Source organism: Botryllus schlosseri, chromosome 10 (assembly GCF_051294905.1).
Source record: "Botryllus schlosseri isolate E-star chromosome 10, Bs_hap1, whole genome shotgun sequence".
Lineage (NCBI taxonomy): Eukaryota > Metazoa > Chordata > Ascidiacea > Stolidobranchia > Styelidae > Botryllus > Botryllus schlosseri.
This window is the reverse complement of record NC_137245.1, coordinates 23,501,502-23,521,339: the sequence shown is the minus strand read 5'-3', so window position 1 is coordinate 23,521,339 and position 19,838 is coordinate 23,501,502. Positions and strand designations below refer to the sequence as shown.

Below are 19,838 nucleotides of genomic sequence, written 5' to 3'. Positions count from 1 at the left end.
TATTAAAACGAACATATAGGAGTGATCTCAGTAATGATTGATGTTGCGGTATAGATGCAGTCGTGAACGCGATTCAATCTTTCTCATGGAACGAATGCTCTATCGATACTATACAACCACCTTCGCCAAAACCTATTATTCTATCCAACTGCAATATCATTACGACGTATAGCCAGCGTTGGACATTGGATTCGGGTTTTGTCGGGCTTATTTGGACTTTGTATCGTGCTATATTGCTCTGTAAACATCTAGAAATATGGCGTGATCCGTGTTTGCAGTTTAATAATTTACGTATCCTCAAGTCCACAACAATATAATGATTACTTTAATACGTTCGGTAAGACAGAAGATTCAGGGGATATGTTGTTGTTTGGGCCTTTTGGCCTATTCCATTACATTTACTGGTACGTTCGTAATAACATCGAAACTTCGTGTGTTTATACACAGAGGCTACTAACGTATGCTGGACATGCTGCCTTGTATATTTAGTAACGCAACATCATTGCATAACATAGTTTACCTACGGCGTGATTACGTCACTAAATCAAACAACATTTCCACAAACAAATACAGAACGTGATTATCCACACAGGCCCCAGCGGGTTAAGTACCTTACCGATCGCGCTCAGGCAAGTCAAGTCTTCTTTGAAACCTACGTGCTTGTAACGATTTTCCATGACGCAATGTTGGAAAGAGAACTGGTACCATCAGTGTCATCATTGGACAAACATTGAACACTTGATAAATCGCTTTGCGTGGGAAAGGTAAGATGTTTCAAATTCTTACCATATATTGCAGAACGATTATGATTGTACAGAGCGATATTAACAAGTCCATAAACACCAATACCCAAAGATCAATCAATTAAACAACAGTTGATGTGGGCGATCTACAATCATATAATAATGTACTACATCAGTGCCTCCCAACCTTCTTCAGTTCGCGACCCACTTCCCATCAAGGTTCTATTGCGCGACCTACAACGAGATAAGGCCAAACGAATGAGAACGTCACTCAACGCAAAATTCGTCGTGTGAGTAACGAGTTGAACTATATGCCGAAAAATGAGCGACTTTCCGCGATAATTCGGGAATACGATTGGATCTAATCTACAAGAAGGAGTACACGTAACAGATGATCACAAACGAGAAGTGCGTAGCCGTCTTTCACATCGAACACGATGAGGTTATGAGTAGCTTTTGTCGCCCAATGTTGATTGATTATGTAACGACACACCAGGCGGGATTGCTACATTTCCCGCTCAACTTTTGCTAAGACGGAAGGAAATAATTCTAATTCTCAGGCATACATTATAACACAGTGCCAAATTTCGCGTTTCAATCAAAAGGACTGTCACAAAAATCTGGTTCACGAATTGTTATGAGTACGTGAGTACGGGAACGTGGCTTATGTCGATTATGGGGGCAAAAACAATTTAATTTAGAGGAGGAGAAAGTTTATTTGCTCGTCTATTTGCGGGAACGTGAAGTGTTTGACCTATTCTGCAATTTGAACTGGAAACTGTATTATTTATAAATTCTTCGCGACCCAACTGAAATAACATCGCGATCCACCGGTTGGGAAGCACTCTACTAGACATCATATGATCAATTTGGAGTAACATCTGATCCATACGCACTACGCATACATACTATTTTCTTGGATACGAATCGGATGGATAACATATACATATGTACGAACGATGGGGTTCAGAGAGGGAGTCATACGGTAGCCTCGACTATACGAATTCAGATAAACCCAGATGAAGCGGTGTCTCCCATCCAGAGGTGGTCAAAGTAGTCAAGAAAGCTACTCAAGTAGAAGTAACGACGAAAAAATCTACTCAAGTACGAGTACAAGTACTTCTTCCATAAGCAACCTAAAACTAATTGAAGTAGAATTGACTGATTTTAAATCTACCCAAGAAAGCAAGTAGTTGTGAAAACAATCGTAATTCGTTCGCATGGATTATCAAAAGCTGCAAATTGAGCTATGCGAAAGGGGCAGAGCTTGATTCATATTGATGCATACGAGGAGGTGTCGAATTTTCGACAGCATAAGCATTTTGTCCACATCATGGGATGAAAATGCCTAGTACTGATATGGAAATATGATACTAATCCTCCGTTTACTGGAACAGCCCGTTTTAGAAAATATCATGGTATGACACCGTCCCCCTTATTATAAGGCCCGTAGTTTAGTCGAAGAGCAATACGGAGAAGTTGTGATGGATATACGGTGTAAACACTTTGCACGATTAGTAAACGTTGATAAAATATATGGTGGATCGTAAGAATGCCATATTGTGTAGCTTTATTTCCGAAAATTGAAGGCATTACTACACTTTCTTCTATACTTCAACAAATCAACATGTATGTTCTCCAGACAAATGAAGTGAAACTAATTAGAACGCAAAGTATGATACCGGTACTGGGAATTGAAAGAGAAAAACAAATACTATTAAAATGTATTTCATGTCTTTAGTCCAGAAAAGTTTCAAAGGTGGTATGCTAAAACAGCTCTAAAACTAAAAAAAAGTCAGAGTCCACTTTTCCAGATTAGGACACGCCGTGGACTGCTAGATTACGATATGATAAGTAAATGTTAAATTGCAAAACTTCAGTTTCAAACGTTATGATGGGCCATATATACTGTGATGAAATATTTCATATGGGCGACAATGCGGTGTGAACGGAACCAAGCAACCCGCATCCTAAATTATATTCACCGATACTTTCGTGAAATCATATATACCGGTCACCTCATATCCACTGTGCGTGAAGCGCGACGAAAATTCTGGGCTTTACACAACTTATATGAAATTTAAATGTTGATACCCTGTGAAAACAGATCCGAAATTCCTCGCAGGCTATCTTCCTAATCGGAGGATTAAACTATACTTCTTGACAAACAGAAAATACCGAAATGTAAGTCAGTAGACCACAAAATATTACGAAGTAGAAGTAGAGGGAAATTTGATCTACTTGAGTAAGTACCCAAGTTGCGGAAAACTACTTGAGTACTTCAGAGAAGTAGAAGTACTTCATTACTGACCACCTCTGCTCCTATCGCGGTTCAGGGCATTGTGGATCACCCCATTTAATTCCCTACAATACATCGCGCATTCGGGGCATATTATAATTACAGGGTACATACATCAAAATTTAGGACTGCGGTTCAGGTTACCTCGAATTTCAAGGGTCTGACATTTCTACCTCGCCTACCGACATACGCAGAATTCATTTTCGTCGCTTCCTTTTGTGTTTGCCTTCGTAAGTCCAGTGTACGTACGTACACGTACAATGTACAATTGCGCATGCCTCTTATTTACAATAGGCCTACATGTCGTAGGCCAAGGGTGTGTCTGATTACAAGACTACTCCAAGTCGTTTCGGCACCCTCCTATCTTTTCATTATATTTGCAATCTTGTGGTGTATTCATTTGAAACAATAAAATGGCGCTGATGATGATGATGACCGTTAATTTGCTGCCACGAACACGAGCATGATTCGAAATACTGAATGTTAAGCAGCAATGAAATCACACCCAGCAAAGCAATAGTTTTTACTGGAAAAATATTGCACCATTTGACGTAGGCCTACTTGCAGTAACGGTTTCCTGCTGCAATCTCGATGGGAATGTGCGAACCACTTATGCGGCATGAGGTAATTGCGTTGCGATCGGTTTGACTCGTGGTTATTGTATGTGTGTATAAAATATCCAGCAGTCAGCTGATCGATAACAGCGCTATCGATGGATATCGACCGTATCACGCGATAGGTAGTGAGTAGTGTGTGTAATAGTATGGCAGATGGTGTTGGCGATGTAGACAAAGCCGTTATACTGCAACTGCTACTAATATACGGTACATTCTGATAATTTCGGGATACGTCAAAGTGTCGGATTCCTACATTAGATACCTATTTCAGTTGAGGTTGACCAAAGCAGCAATACCATGCCTCGTTTCGTGTATATATCCAGGTATGGTACTATTACACATAATTGCCAGATACTATACATTTGAGCAGAGAGAGGGGGAGGTGTGCAATGTGTGTACTCCTACTCTAAACAGGTCAGTCGACATCAGCTCCGCGCACAGACTACACGCGCATGACCTCAGTACAGAAGAAAATCGGAAGATATATGGAAAATGCAACCATATCAACGGACACGGTCACAATTACAGGTTACAAGAATTATGTGTCACTGATCATTTCGTGAATGATAAATCCGAGCGCAAACGTCGCGACTAAGCGCGGTTTATTCTGCACTTGCATTGACTCTCGTCGGCGCCCCTTAGGAAGAATAGGCGACTTTTTCATATTCCAGCAAAGTTAGAACTTGAAATAGGTGCGAGTTGACCATAAATATTCTAAAGATAAGACCTGTTGATGCATCGATGTATTTGGTGGCTTTGCGATGCTGGCCTGCTGCCTTGCGATGGAGGCGACTTAGCTAGAATTATCAACAGTCGTCCTAATAAGGTAGTAGGCTATGATATTTTAGCGAGCCGTTTTACGACCGCGTCGCTACGTAGGTTTGAGTTAAGCAACTATAAACCGGTATGCCTACTGTTTTACGAGTTTAGTATGCCGAGATAAACAACTATTCTACCATAGTCATATCGTGATGGGTGCAATTCATCCAGGAACGTTCAAATACATCAGGTTTTCGTGGATGAATTTGGCTAGACTTTCACCGAATGCCACATGGCTTAAATAAATAGAATAGGCATTAGGCATACATATATATTTAGTTTTTGTACACATGCCCATCAACACATGCGCCATTCATTTTCATCACTAGTCATTTTATCTTCGCCCTTATTTCTTTCCATCCAGTGTACAGTACACTGTACATTAGGGCTCTTCAAAAATGACATTTTTTTCTCAAATCGTACTGGCTACTTGATAAAATTGTTAGGTTACCTAATTTAAGCCTACACACAAAATTTGGTTCAATTCCAGCCAGTAACCGCTTTGCTATAGGAGAAGTAAGTTTCTATTTATTATATAAAAATAAATGATAAAAAATTTGAAAATTTTCTGTTCACCCCATGAAAGTGTTAGGCTGTCTATAGCAACGATGCTCACCAAATTTGGTTCAATTCCAACCAGTGGAAGCGGAGTTATTGCCGTCGAAAAATTTGGATTTGGATAAAATAGTATTTACGGTGAGCACAACTATAATAAATAAACAAAGAATCGGTCACAGTGAAGACTATTTTATTCAAATCAGAATTTTTCGACGGCAATAACTCCGCTTCCACTGGTTGGAATTGAACCAAATTTGGTGAGAATCGTTTCTATAGACAGCCTAACACTTTCATGGGGTGGACAGAAAATTTTCAAATTTTTTATTATTTATTTTTATATAATAAATAGAAACTTTCTTCTCCTGTACCAAAGCGGTTACTGGCTGGAATTGATCCAAATTTTGTGTGTTGGCTTAAATTAGGTATCCTAACAATTTTGTCAAGTAGCCAGTACGATTTGAGAAAAAAAAGTCATTTTTGAATAGCCCTACTGTACATGCCTTTTTCGTTACATCGCGTAGGCCCAAGTGGGTGTCTGATTCAAGGACTATATGCTCCATGTCGCTTCAACACCTCGCATATTTTTATGGTATCGCAGTCTTGAGGTTAGGGTTGCATTTAAAACAAACGGTGTTTTAAAATACTTTGTTTAAAACAGTTTAAAACAGTGTTTCAAAAAAAGGCCTTAAAAAAAACAATTTTTTCAAGTTGTAAAATTATGCCATAATTGTGTAAATACTTTACTAAAAAAAAACATGTTGTATGAGCCCACGGCCAATTACCACCCGATATAGCCGACGTATATCGATATGGGATAGTTGGAACCCTCAAAATAGTCGGTTCAACAGCAATAGTACATATATTTCGTCAAAGGAGCTATTTATATCCTATATTTTCAATTGTCAATGTCAATCCACTATGCCATAACAATTGAACATTGGTGACGTCATGGCCTAAAAAACAAAGAAAAAAAAACAAGAAAAAACATGTTTTAAATTAGGGCCTTGTTTTAAACAAGTTTGTTTTAAATTGATTTCAGTTTTAAATGCAACCCTACTTGCGGTGTTTTGAGATGATGGAAATGACTATTAAACTGATACCGACACATGTAGGGATGGAACAGCACTTCGTCCGCCCCCAAAATATCATTGGTCTTAGGCCCCCATAGGGTAATAAACCCGACTTATATGGGGCTTCCCCCACCGGAATTTCCATTTTCATCGCCATTTGTGTGCGAGATTCCTTATGCTCAGTGATTAGGGCTTTTCTCTGGCCCAATCAAAATTTTCCATAATTCATCATTGAATCGATTAATAATATTGGTAATTGCATATATATTGGTATCAACTTTTTACCTTCTCTCAGCCCACGTAGTCAGGGTAACGGCAGAGATTAGTGCGCTGTTCTCTTTGGAAATTTAGGGCCCGTAATAATAATAATAAACTAAACATATTCGGGCTGGCCCGTTGGAATAATTACTTCTTCGCATGCTGCTATTTCACGACATCCTGTCTTCTATGTGAAAGGATATTGAAATTGCCCATAAGTACGAAACTACCAGGCGGAGATAATAAAGTTGGATTAACAATAAAGTCGATTAGCGCGTTCGTTAGGATTTATCAACCCAGGATTAAGGAAACCGGTGGATCGCTGCGCAGTAGGTTAGTGTTAATCTCATGATTTAAAGAACCGGAACAACTATAGATTACTAGTTATCTATAGAAACTGCACACACTGCGCACCATTCCTACGCCGAATTACTCCCGATAATGATTATCTCCTAGGTAATGTCTTCACTAAACGATCAACGAATTATGTAAGCCTACCCGCCATTGCAGAGATATCCGTTTCTTTCATTTTTTCATCACAGCTTTCATTTCGCGATGATAATAATTCTACCTATTACAGTGGCAGTATCGTCATTAGCAGGCTGCTGATCCATTATGGAGATTGTGGGATCTCTATAGTTTCATTCAACAAATTGACAACTAACAGCCTACAACGCGTTTTCGCATTATGATGCAACAGATAACGCCACTTGATGGAAAACTCGGGACACCTCGACTAATCATGGCGCGTATCCTTCTCCGACTTCATGCCTCGCGATTAGCAGGCTTTAATCACACGATTAGCATTCTTCCGGATCAGATAACTTTATTATCTCCGCCTAGAATGGGTCCCGATTGACAGTTTTTAATCAAATGATTAGCATTCCCCGGATCAGCTAACTTTATTATCTCCGCCTAAAATGGGTCCCGATTAACAGTTTTTAATCACATGATCAGCATTCTGCCGGATCAGCTAACGTTATTATCTCCGCCCTAAAAGACGCTCACGATTCCAAATAGGTATTTCTTCCCTGCCAAATAATTTTTCGCTGCGGGATGGCGTTTGTCCTGTGGGTTCAGACTGCCAGGACATGAAGATTCGGCAGCAGCCATTTATAGACGCCCATGGGCAATTAGACATGTATACATCGAAGTTTTCGGTCAACATAAGGGCAATCCCTTTCGGCCAAGGTTTTCTCCCTGTTGGTCCTGGATACATGGAATGTTGAAGATGGTTAGGGCAAACTGTGGGGGTTAAATTTTTAATCAATCGGTTCGGGGTTAATGAATCTGTGTTCTCGCTTTTCAAACAGGATAACCGTAACACTGCGTGGTCCAACAGACAAGTACGGTATGGTTATGAATCTTACAGATCTCAAAGCAGTCATGGAGGTAATCATTTTGTCGTGATGTATATTTTTTGTGGCATATTTTCACAGTAGTCCCGTATTTCATGATTGTTCAGAAAGTTATTGTTGAGAGAATGGATCACAAATGCATCGATCTTGACATAGAACACTTCAAAACCCACCCATCCACTGCGGAGAATATAGCGATATATATCTGGGACGAGATGATACAACATATAACGAAAGAACTCGTGTACGAGGTACGAGTTGAAGAGACATCGAAAAATGCAGCATATTACAGGGGTGAATAATCCCCACGTGGACTTTCTACGTCGATTTAAAAAAGGCAGTGTTCAAGTCCCGTTAACGACGACCATTGTCCTGGGATTGCTAAACGGACGCAACTATGATATTGTCTCTACTCGAGTGCGTAGGCTATAACATCGCGCCGTAGCTATAATGCAGGGGTGGCCAACCTTTTCGGTCAAAGGGCCACATGAAATTGACGATCCATTGCATGGGCCACCAGTCGCGCGAAGCGCGAAAATTTCTAGAAGTTTATAGGTCAATAATATTGTTACTCGAGTATATTGCGGGTCTGCTGAATATTGGCTGGGCTCAGCTCGCAAGGACAGGACTGTTCGGCGCCTGGACATATCGATATCGAACGCTTCGGCCTACTTGCGTTGGCCAATCATTTGTGCCTAGGTTTCATCGTCGACACAGTCTTTCTGCAAACGCATAAGGCATGTTGGACGACAATTTCTCTTGTAATCGCGAATATGGCTAGACTCAATCTGTTAAATTATGCGCTGTTTTCATTTTCAGGAGAGGGTAACAATATTAAAAGCAGGAAATCGAGTGACAATATATTGCGCAAAATATTCTACTTTATTGTAATGTACGAAGATCTACCTGAAATGTAAATGGCCCATGGATCTGCCAATGCGTCGGAATCGATATTTTAGTCATCAACAACCCGAGTGTTGCGGTCATGCTAATCATTTTTTGGTTAGCCTTGCAAGTTCAGAATCTGGGCAATCAATTTTTGATAATATAACTTATTTCGAAAATTACCTCGCGGGCCACTCAAAACGTTCTCGCGGGCCACGGGTTGGCCGGCCCTACTATAATGTATATAGCCAACGTGGATTTACATTGGTCGGCTTTCCAGGTCCAGTGTACCACAATCTTTTGGTTGGTACTGTTTTTGTTATGCGTGGCGTTTTTCGACTGCAATGGTCATTTACACCTGGTCGAAACTACTTTTTATGATTCCGTCGCTGCCGAGTTGTAGCACGGCCCACTTACGCGGATCTTTTAGTGTGAATTGGTTGAATGTTTAGGAAAATATGAACGAATTGAACTGAGTGTTATGCCTCTACAAATGAACACCAACTCGTATATTGATACCCACCATTTGAGACCTACCCATATCATCGGTTGTGTGTTTATGTTTACTATAGATAGCTAGGATCAGGATTGTAATCGGACAGGAATCAGGCAAGATTTTTGAAGCAGAATTGGATCCACATACCGATACGACCCGGGACGAGATTTTGAGCGGTCAGCAGACAGTTTCTACCTTGACAGAGAAATTTCAATGTGAATACATTGAAAAATTTTATGCTTCACTACTTGCTGAGATCGGGTCTGCATATACATTACGGCTGTTCAAAAATAACTTTGTTCTGGATTCCAGCCATTCAGTCATTAAATCGTCAGGTTACCCTAAAAAACGCTGCACACCAAATTTGGTTCAATTCTAACAAGTATAGGGCTCCGCAGATCCAATTAAATTTTTTAATTGAAACGGGAAAATTAAAAAAAAATTCAACTTTTTCTGTCAACCCCATGAAATTGTTGAGCTGTCTTCAGAGACGATGCAAAACAAATTTGACTCAATTCCAACCAGTAGAAGCGGTGTTATTGGAGTTTTTCGTTGATAATCCTCGTAGGTTAGTTATCTATAGTTTCACACCGGGGTGGGCGAAAACCTCTACCAATGTCCAATTATTCGAAATATACCTGAACGTTTTGCTACTTCTTCGATATAAACTGCATGTCGTGAAGTGTTCCTCATGAATTGCCTGTAAATCTTGAAGATTAACAAGTATTCATCAAGATTGCTGGCTGGAAGAACTGTACAAAATAGATAATTTTGGCATTTGCGTGCAACCTTGTATGGCATCCTATTCATTGAAAGGTTAGGAAATGATGTTGTGCGTACGACCGTACGTCTATGGTATTTTATGTATAACCTTCAAGATTTTTCGCTATTTGCATCACACTTCATGATCTAAGCATGAGCAGCAACTTGCATTTGTATGTATATACTGCGTCAAATACTGTTATTTAAAATGCTACTGTAACCGAGCTACTAAGCCATTCACAGCGTATGCTTGGATTTCAGTTAGTGAGAGCTCCTGAAAGTACAGTCTTGCGTATAGGTAGGCTACGACAACCTGTTGAGATAATGCTATCTATAGTTACGATTGTCAAACGGCACACTTGAAACGAAGCGGGTACCTACCTACCCGCGCAGTCAACAAATCTCGACTTCAACACTGCCACCGCATGCTATTGCTAATAACTTTTATATATATCATAATCCACCACAAACCGCCACACACTTATGAACCAAAAACGTACACAAACTCAGCATAGCTATTTCAAAAAGAACAAAACATGGAACACGGCAACGTAACAAAAAAAGTAAATCATCATAGCATCATTCATCGGGTTCGAAATTGTTCGCCTGTGCAGACGGGTAGGTAACGTTGAGTTGATCGCAAGCCCCCTGGGGCGGAGCTTGGCGATAAGGATTGAAGCACGGTCCCATAGCGGCCAACCGTGGCTCGTGGATGGGATGAGACGGGACCTGGCCTCTGTGGTACTGTGTGAACATGCTGGGCTGTGGTAGAGAAGATGTGCCCGCGTACTGGCGAGGATAGAACGGCTGTGAATTCGGATTGATGCCGCCCGCGTTTGCAAAATAAGCGACCGCCGCCAATTGTGAAGTTAATTTGCTCACAAGCGCTCTACCCTCAGACGGCCTGATTTTCCACATGGTCTTCTGCAAAAACAATCGAGCATGCACAAAATTTCTAATCAGCGCTGAGCTGCTTCGACCACCTGTGAATTTTCCTGCATGCAATCCTCCACCGTTACGGGCTGCCTCGAGAGCCATTCGAGAGAGAAGTAAGCCACCAGATGCTCGCCCGACTGCTTTTCGTCTTTCTCCCAACCGAAATTCTGACTCTCGGCGGCGTTCGCGAACCTGGTTCCGGGCGACGACAGCCTCGCGTGGCCCTTCATGCAACACATGGCCCGCTAGTCCATATTCTAGCTCCGGCACATATTTGAGTGGCCAAAATTAAATTAGCTCTCATTCTGATTATACGCATTCGACAAGCACGTCTGGTAAACATGTCGAGCTGGCAGCATTTATCCAGAGAGCACTCATTCGAATGACACTTCTTCTGGTGACATACATTCAACAAGCACATAATCTGACTAAACATGTCGAGCTAACATATATTATGATAACAAGTAAAACCCTCCGATCAGCACTTGAGGCAAAATTGATACCTGTCAGGCCAAAACTAGGACTGTAAACATGACACTAAAAATCTCACGCTGTGGAGTGTATAACCACACAAAGCACGCATACATGAACAAATGACTCTGGCAATTATGATATATAATAAACTAATTATAGCAATACCTCACATCCTGTGTAGGGTGCCACTGCGCATAAATGATTCTGTCAGCCATATCTAGTAATTCTAAAAAGTGAGCAGCGGAATATTTGAGGACAAATATTCGTAGCACGTGATTCTGTAGTCTTCACACCTTTACTATAAACAGACAGACTAAAATCAGCTAACCACGAAAAAACACGATTCCAGATATCTGACACGCAACCAAGAAGATATATAAAATACGATGTTCTCAATTTTCCTTCACCACGCACTTGGCACAACGCGTAACGTACCTGCAGGAATCTCAAATCTCTCAAGAAGACTAACAGGATAACTTTGCTCGAACTCATAAACGCGGAACGCAACAGCTCTTCCTCCTCGCGGCAAGCTAGCCACACGCCGTTTCTCTGAATTGACACCGCGAGTGAACACCTGCCCTGCCGACGCTATCTCAAATTTCAAATCTTTCACCTGAGCGATGTGAAGGTTCTTTTCGGAGTTGCAAAGCACTGACAGGACAGTCGCATCTTCGTTTGCGTCCTCGGATAAGGTTCCTGGAACAGTGCACGGATGCGGTGTCTCGACTGATTTACAAAATGAAAAAAAAATGCAGGGAGATATGAGGCATATACTTTTCTGACTCCGGAAACTAAGCCCAGATTCGAAACACAAACCATTACGCCAGATAGATTTCAAGACACACTACCATTGTTTTATTTTTTGCATGTATTTTTCTTCAATTCCTAAACAAAAACAAAAGCAATGACATCGTTGACAGTCTAGTGACAAGCTTCTATGCCTAGCTCTTAAAACTTTTCAAGTCTTAGCATACTACTGTGCAGTGAGTATACTTGAAGCAATGATACCGGGAAACCTTAGCATTGAACACCACTACAAATGCTTAGATCAGTTCTTGTGAACTTCAAACTTCTTTAGAAAGACACAAAATGGCAAAGGACAAGTAGCGGAGTTACGGAGATCAATTCAAGGTAAAAATACCACCGTATTACACATCAGGGATTGACGATGAAGTCACGTCACCAGGTTAAACACACGAGTTTGTAAAAACATACCGCCAGCAGCGCTGTGAAGAAATCAACAAGTCAGAAAAAAACTGATATCTCCATATTGTCTAAGAAAAGGATTGCCACCATACGTTTCGTCTTCGTATATGAACTGTATCATTGCGTTATGATATAAAAAAGGGAACTTCATATTGCAACACACACAAAGATATAAGACACAGTGTAGCAGTGTGAATATCCAAAACCTCTTCAGTTCAAGACACTCAAAACCGTCCCCACTTTCAGTAACCGTGACCCATAGCATCCACGAAAAAATACCGCCCCATTTTTCCAACCATGTCCTAGGACCACAAGTCAGCGCGTAACGAAGCGCAGTTACTTTCTCTTGGAAACGTAAGTTTTACCAGGGTTGGGAAGGACCGCTTCTTTAGCTCTGGGGCTCGATTCCGCGCTGTCATCGCCCACGGGCATTCTCTCGTTAAGAGGCTTTCCTTGCAGGCTGAAAATTATAAATCGTCAATTTGATACGCTGTTCTATGCGACAGCGCAGGAAAACGCAGACCTAGTAGCAGGCATCAATCCTCTGCCTTTCGCAACGTCCGGTGCTTTTTTCTTGGCCATTCTGAATCTGGCGCCGGTGAATCCCTTGCTACTGTCTTCCTGAGACATGGGGCGTGGCCTTTGCCCGATCCCACAAGGTTGCTGAAATGATATCCTCATTTTACCGACAATTGCGGTAAGCAGCAACCAGACAGTTAAAAGGATGCATGCAAGTAGTTTAAGCGAGTAATGTTGTGATGTTCTACTCAATTACAAGCAAAAGCAGCAAATTTTGAAACGTAGTAAAACTGCTTCAAACAAAGTAGCAAACGGAAGCTCAGAAAAGCACTCGTGCAGTGCTTTTGAAAAGTAGGTTCATTTAAGGGGTTGCATACTTTTGACAGTTAATCAGAAGCGACGGCATTCTGGTTGCATTTTGCGATATGACAATAAGGGGGGGCGCTCCCATCAATGCGTATAGCTATATATCAATTATATTATCAATGTATAAACCGTTCCATGTGCAGGTTGAATACAGTAAAACGAATTTCAAGGAAGCCAGTCAAGCGATCAACCTGACATAACTAGGTTTAGAAATGACGTCACGGCCAAATAACCAAACGTTTTTTTTCTTTTCTTGGAGATAAATCAAGAACAATTGGTGTTATCACACCATCACCTCCCGCCCTCGAAGTCGCGGGATTAGCTCAGTCGGTCGCAGTTTTAGGCAATGTTTTGGGCCCGTGGTTCAGATTTCATGAATTTTTTGTGAACACTAAAAATTTTGGCATGGGGGCCCTTAGATTGAGACAGTTCAAAGAGTCAGCAACTAGGGCTACATACATAGCCAGTTTTTGAACTTATGCTGTATCATCTCCGTTCCGGGTGGTAACAGTCTGGTCGGTACCCGTCACGAGGTAAAACTTGCCGGCACTCACCAGTAAATTATGAGATTGATCCTCGCTGCTGAGTATGTTGATGATCGTCGACAGAACGCCTTCGTCTTCCGTGGGCCACGGTTTGGCGGGCGATCGAATTCTCCTCAGAAACAAGCTGTACCATTTGGTCCTCAGGTCCACAATCATCTCTGCCAACTGACATTGAAAAACGTTACACGACATTTCAGAGAGAATAAATAGTTAATCATAATTTCCGGGTGCTGAAGGAACGGTCTATAACAGTGGTTCCCAACCTTTTTCGGTGTCAGGGCCAAATTAAGAATTTCAGAGGACGGTCGGGGCCGTACGAATACCAGAGCAATGAAACGGACCCAAAATAGTCATCAAAATATGAAAATTGGCAGTGTTCCGATCAATCGCTCGACGTCATTGGCCATTGTTATGGTAATTGTGCTGCTGCGCTCCCATTGTTCAGAACAATCGGCCTTGGGTGGCTATTTCGGAGTAGTTTTATTGCTCTGGCGAGATTTCAATTCGTATGTGCGACACTAGCTTTCGATAATGACCGGACCTATCAAATTATTCGGACGCTTCGGTCGTGAGCTATGGGACTACCAATTATGCTGCTTTCGGGGCAGTTTAGTGATGCAGCTTTTACCGCCTAGACGCGCGAAGTCCGAAAATGTTCTGTAATTCATGATTGAATCAGTCAATATGATCGGGAATCGAATATATATTGCCATCAATTTTTATCCTCTCTCTGCTTATGTAATCAGTTTTACAGGTAGAGCCGAGGGAGGCATATACCCGTTGGCAGGAACAAAACAGCACTTCGTCAGCCTCCCCCCCTCAAAAAAAATAAAAAAAAATAAAAATAAAATAAACTTGGGTCTTGGGCTCCCATAGGGGATAAACCTAGCCCTATTACCTTGTTCGCTGTTGCCACTAAACTAGCTTTACTGTTAAGTAGGCCAGCGCTAGGCACGAAAATTTTCGATAATTCATGATAAAATCGGTCAATATGATCGGGAATTGCATACATATTGCTATCAATTTCTTGTCCTCGCTGCTCACGTAATCAGATTAACCGGTAGAGCTGAGTGAGGTGTCTTGGAAACTGTAGGGCCCGTTAGTATGATTCCGTAACATGTTATTTCGTGACCTCCTTTCTGCTATATCAAAAAAATATAGAATCGCCCAAACGTAGGCTACTAAACTATAAAAGACGCAAACGATTTCAAATTGGTATTTCTTCACTGGAATATAATTTTTCCCTGTCTCGTGAGGTTCAGATTGCCAAGGCAGTATTTTGTATATATAACGAAGTTTTCGGTCATCATAAGGGCAGTCCTGTTCGGGCAAGGTTTTGTCGCTGCCGATCGTTCTGACGCACTTCTTGGAGTCGCATGTTACATGGCCTAAAACTTAATATGTCTTGGTGCGTCGTGGCGCGGTAATGGCCAACGCCTATATGCCTAATGCCCATTTCTATAAAGCTTACGCATTTTTTCTTGGGGATGAGTACCCAAAAATCAAGATATTTGGCAGCATGAAATCACGCCTAGAGTGAAATAATTTTGAAAAAGATGCATAAATTGTGAAAAAATACTCTACAATTTATGCTAATTCACGAAATAATTTTATGCCCCGTTCGAGCTCGCTCCCCCCTCCCATTGGGGATTTGGCGTGCAGCAGTTATGGTCCTGTCTTCACCTAGTGACGTAACGATAGCAGTATACTCACGACTTTTCTGCAATCCTAATTAAAAACTCCAGACTCAAAGCCAAGCAAGTGTATTTTATAAATATAAAATTTTTGTTTTTGTCATAACTCTATTTCTTAATATTTTCTGGGGGCCGCAAGAAGGCTAGCTGGGGGCCGCGGTTGGGAATCACTGGTCTATAATATCGCATACTCACACAAGCGGTCACGGGTCTTGTAAGCTTTCGCTCACTTGCACAACTGATTCCAGTGGTTAATTTATGTCATCTTTGACTGTTCTATTTATACTGCAGCTCATTTTATGCAATACTAGTTTTTGATCTTTGAATTATGAAAAGTAGATGTATCGGTGTCTTTTCGTCGTGCGCATGGCAACATGAATATGATTTCGAAAATTGCACCACTTTCTAGTGTTATTAGTAGGGCGATTTTTTGACTAAAAAAGGAGGATTTTGACATTTTGTGACCTTGAAAAACGTATTTTTGACCAAATTTTGACCTAACGTATGGAAATTAGGTGTTTTCCCACATAATGTTTGAATTGTACTGCTTATCTCCATTTCTGGTTAGAACTGTCTGTCCTTACGAAGTAGTTTGGCCTGAAAAATCTTTTTTGACTCAAAAACTGACAAACTTTTACATGGAAAAACTTTATTGTAACGAAATCTGGCCCTATGAAGAATTCCAGTAATTGCAACCCGAATTATGTTAGAAATAATTAAAATTTGTTGTAGTACAACGAAAGATACTTTCCTACATTCTCGTGTATAAAGTGTCTGTCCTTACTAAGTAGCTTGCCAAGAATGGAGATAAAACGTTAGTAGCAGCAGTTGTTGGCTGACAACACTGAAGTTGTGCGTATGCTGCTGGTGACACACCGTGTTGCTTCATTCTGACAGCGGTGTCTACATCACAATTTTTAATCATGCGCTTCTTGATATAAGAACCATGCAATGCCCACGCAGTCTTGCTTCAGTTGGGATATAGCGGTACGTTGAGCATAACACCATGTCAACCTATTTGTTTCATTTGAATGTTTATGATTCACAATGAGCAGACAATGGGCCGTCTACAACGGTAGGCCTATGAAGTAGGCTACAAGCTGTAAAATGTCAAATGATAAGTTCACCGACAGTGCAAAATCTACGATACAAACAAAATGCAGGTTGCAAAAGAATTTTGACTTTTTTTGACCTAACGCTACAATTTTGGCGGTCGAGTCAATGCTGTGAAATGGAATCTATGGCAGTGGTTCTAAAGGGCCGGTCTGCCACATATATCAGAATTTTATAACTTAACTCATCTCGGTAAAGCAAAATCCAAATACGTAGATTTCTTGCCAAGACTGACGTCAGGATAGGCCCGCCGGTGTGACGAGACAGACACCCTCACCCGATTTTGACTCGACTCAACTCGAGTCAGAATTGAGTCGGCGGTCGTTACCTGCGGGTCCATTTTCAATTTGATCCAATCCGTTATCGTCAACGTCGCCAGCGTCTCCGTCGGTATCGTGTCATTTTCGCTGTCGCTGTCAAACGGATTCGTGTTGGCTCGAGAAGACGAAGGCCCCGAGATCGCGTCGGTCTGTTTCACATGAGGCACCAAATCAACAAAATTCCAAGAAAATCTGTTTTCGTCAGCCTACCATGGAAACTTTTTGGCCCACACGGAGTAGCAAGCCAAGCCACATGTTACACGCATCACAGAAAATGAACCCTCCCACCTCCCTCCACTCAAGTCGGTGGTTGTGACCTTATTTTATCACAGAACCCTAAATCTTTTCGGGTGTGGCTGCGTTACCTAGTTCGAGAAATTTTTCGAAACTGCATTACCACAGTTGTTGCAATCAACGTGAAAGTAAGGACGGCCAAAAATTCTCAGCAGTCTAACCGCTAAATGATGACAGATAACTGAAAAAAAGGTCATCAATTACGGAACCGTGACCTCATTTTGAAATCTGGTCCTGTTGATTTAAAAAAGCTACCATTACTGTGCTTCCGGCCTATAGTGAGCGCTGAAAACATGACAAAATAATGACAGATCTTGTAAATAAGGACAATGCAGTTTTTTTTACAGTTCGAACAATATATTGATATCGAAATAATCCCGACTATTTTCGGCTGACACTCGTCAGCTGTAATCGCCGGCAACTAGCAGAGATTTCAAAAGAACTGTGTATATCAACAGTTTCATCACCAAATATGATAAAGCAGGCACAACAATTTGAATAATGACAAGAACAGATGTGATATTTTTACATTTGATTCCTTGTTTGCAGTAGTAGAAATAAAAAAATCCCTTTAAAACGCCAAGTTAAGCACTCCTTCGTAAGTAATTATCCAAATTCAAACACACCCCAAGACAGCATACCTGCGGCACGTGCATCGGTCCTGAAAACAAGGAAACGCACGCAGGAGTGACCGCGGTACAGCATCGCGCCATGGCAAGCCCGGAGAAATGCTGGGCGGGCATTGTCAGTTCGTCGTACACGACCCAGCTGGTGGGGAGAGACGTCAACGAGGCCGCGTGTCCTCTCTGCGAAAACAGCGATTTCAGATAAAACATTGCTGGCCGATACAGATATTTGAACAGAGGCATAAATATTAGGGCTCTTCAAAAATGACTTTTTTTCTCAAATCGTACTGGCTACTTGATAAAATTGTGAGGTTACCTAATTTAAGCCTACACACAAAATTTGGTTCAATTCCAGCCAGTAACCGCTTTGCTACAGGAGAAGGAAGTTTCTATTCATTATATAAAAATAAATAATAAAAAATTTGAAAATTTTCTGTTCACCACATGAAAGTGTTAGGTTGTCTGTAGAAACGATGCTCACCAAATTTGGTTCAATTCCAACCAGTGGAAGCGGAGTTATGGCCGTCGAAAAATTCTGATCTGAATAAAATAATATTTACGGTGACCGATTCTTTGTTTATTTATTATAGTTGTGCTCACCGTAAATACTATTTTATTAAAATCAAAATTTTTCGACGGCAATAACTCCACTTCCACTGGTTCGAATTGAACGTAATTTGGTGAGGATCGTTTCTATAGACAGCCTAACACTTTCATGGGGTGAACAGAAAATTTTCAAATATTTCATTATTTATTTTTATGTAATAAATAGAAACTTACTTCTCCCGTAGCAAAGCGGTTACTGGCTGGAATTGAACCAAATTTTGTGTGCAGGCTTAAATTAGGTAACCTAACAATTTTATCAAGTAGCCAGTACGATTTGAGAAAAAAAGTCATTTTTGAAGCGCCCTAGTATGCGTGCCAACCACTACTGGTTAGCATGGTGTTAAATCCATCCGAAGCTGCAGAAGTCAGTCCGACAGACGTTAAACGCAAAACGTAAACCCCGATCAACGGTCGTACTTGTGTGCCTTTCGGCTTCGACAAAACGGAAGACATGTGAAAGCGGACTTTCTTGTGCTCCTGCGACCGCAAACTCATCTCGTCCCGGTTGAACTTTAACACGTTGGGATGCGCGCTCGCGCAGATCGCCGCCTGCGGAACAAAAACCGAGACCTTAACGCTAACGGCCGCTATTCGCAAGCAAAAAGCGAAGGGAAGGTGAGGCACAATAAGCCAAAAAACACGTTTTAGTCACAGACTTATTTCAAATCCAGAAATACAAATGAACTTCACCAAAACAATGGACAAACATAAAACGTATATTTTCGAAGAAAAATGACTTGAAAATACTAAGAATTACGAAAGCGCAGCCCCTGGAAAAACGTGCCCATAGGAGGGGCACAATGGGAACTGTTGAAGAAAAGGATGGATCAGCAGATGTTCAACACCAGTTATAGTTTACATCTCTAAATTTGGAATGGTGATAAAACTGACATTAAGATCACTGTCGGCGTACAGCTCCACATTGATCGTCGGGAATGATAAATCCCCTCAATGTCCTCTATTTAGTGTGTGACACTACAAAGATTTTAAATCGCAATCTTGCGTCTAAAACAGTACACGGGGCGACTAATACTTGCTCCGACTCAGCTGTGGACGAATTTCAAGCACACTAAACGAGAAATACCTACCAAAAGCACGATAAAAAAGTAGATGAGTAAGATTTCGCATGTTTGCAAAATTAAGAAACTCGTCATTTTCTCACAAAAAGGCCAACCCAAGCAAAATCATGCCACGTCTGGATTACAGCTGATATGACAATACTAAATCATTAAATCATATTCTTCCTGACGGATTCCATAAATATCCAAGATGTA

The 19,838-nt window shown here is 41.2% G+C and overlaps 2 protein-coding genes across 4 annotated transcripts in view; one reads left to right on the top strand and one right to left on the bottom strand.

Annotated features, from left to right (window-relative positions):
- The first annotated feature begins 72 nt into the window (after positions 1-72).
- On the top strand, positions 73-9,101 carry LOC145448492 (6-pyruvoyl tetrahydrobiopterin synthase-like). 2 transcript variants are annotated; one of them, XM_080326883.1, is made up of 4 exons: positions 73-764; positions 4,074-4,187; positions 7,678-7,756; positions 7,830-9,101. In XM_080326883.1, the coding sequence occupies exons 1-4, from the start codon at positions 676-678 to the stop codon at positions 8,022-8,024; spliced, it is 477 nt and encodes a 158-aa protein (XP_080183009.1). In that variant the 5' UTR covers positions 73-675; the 3' UTR covers positions 8,025-9,101. The 2 variants fall into 2 exon arrangements, with proteins under 2 accessions (XP_080183009.1, XP_080183010.1); XM_080326884.1 differs by lacking the exon at positions 73-764 and adding an exon at positions 3,627-3,982.
- Positions 9,102-10,293: 1,192 nt separating this feature from the next.
- The window catches only part of LOC145448486 (3'-5' RNA helicase YTHDC2-like), a 31,010-nt gene continuing 21,465 nt past the window's right edge, over positions 10,294-19,838 (bottom strand). The window contains exons 24-33 of one of the 2 annotated variants that reach the window (XM_080326874.1): positions 18,982-19,113; positions 17,974-18,138; positions 17,047-17,187; positions 13,921-14,076; positions 13,005-13,144; positions 12,847-12,941; positions 11,889-12,001; positions 11,711-11,824; positions 10,849-11,025; positions 10,294-10,789 (exon numbers count right to left, since the gene is read on the bottom strand). In XM_080326874.1, the coding sequence (XP_080183000.1) occupies positions 10,445-10,789; positions 10,849-11,025; positions 11,711-11,824; positions 11,889-12,001; positions 12,847-12,941; positions 13,005-13,144; positions 13,921-14,076; positions 17,047-17,187; positions 17,974-18,138; positions 18,982-19,113 (1,578 nt within the window). In that variant the 3' untranslated portion in view covers positions 10,294-10,444. The remainder of the gene's footprint in view (positions 10,790-10,848; positions 11,026-11,710; positions 11,825-11,888; positions 12,002-12,846; positions 12,942-13,004; positions 13,145-13,920; positions 14,077-17,046; positions 17,188-17,973; positions 18,139-18,981; positions 19,114-19,838) is intronic. The other variant, XM_080326875.1, reaches the window with a different exon arrangement.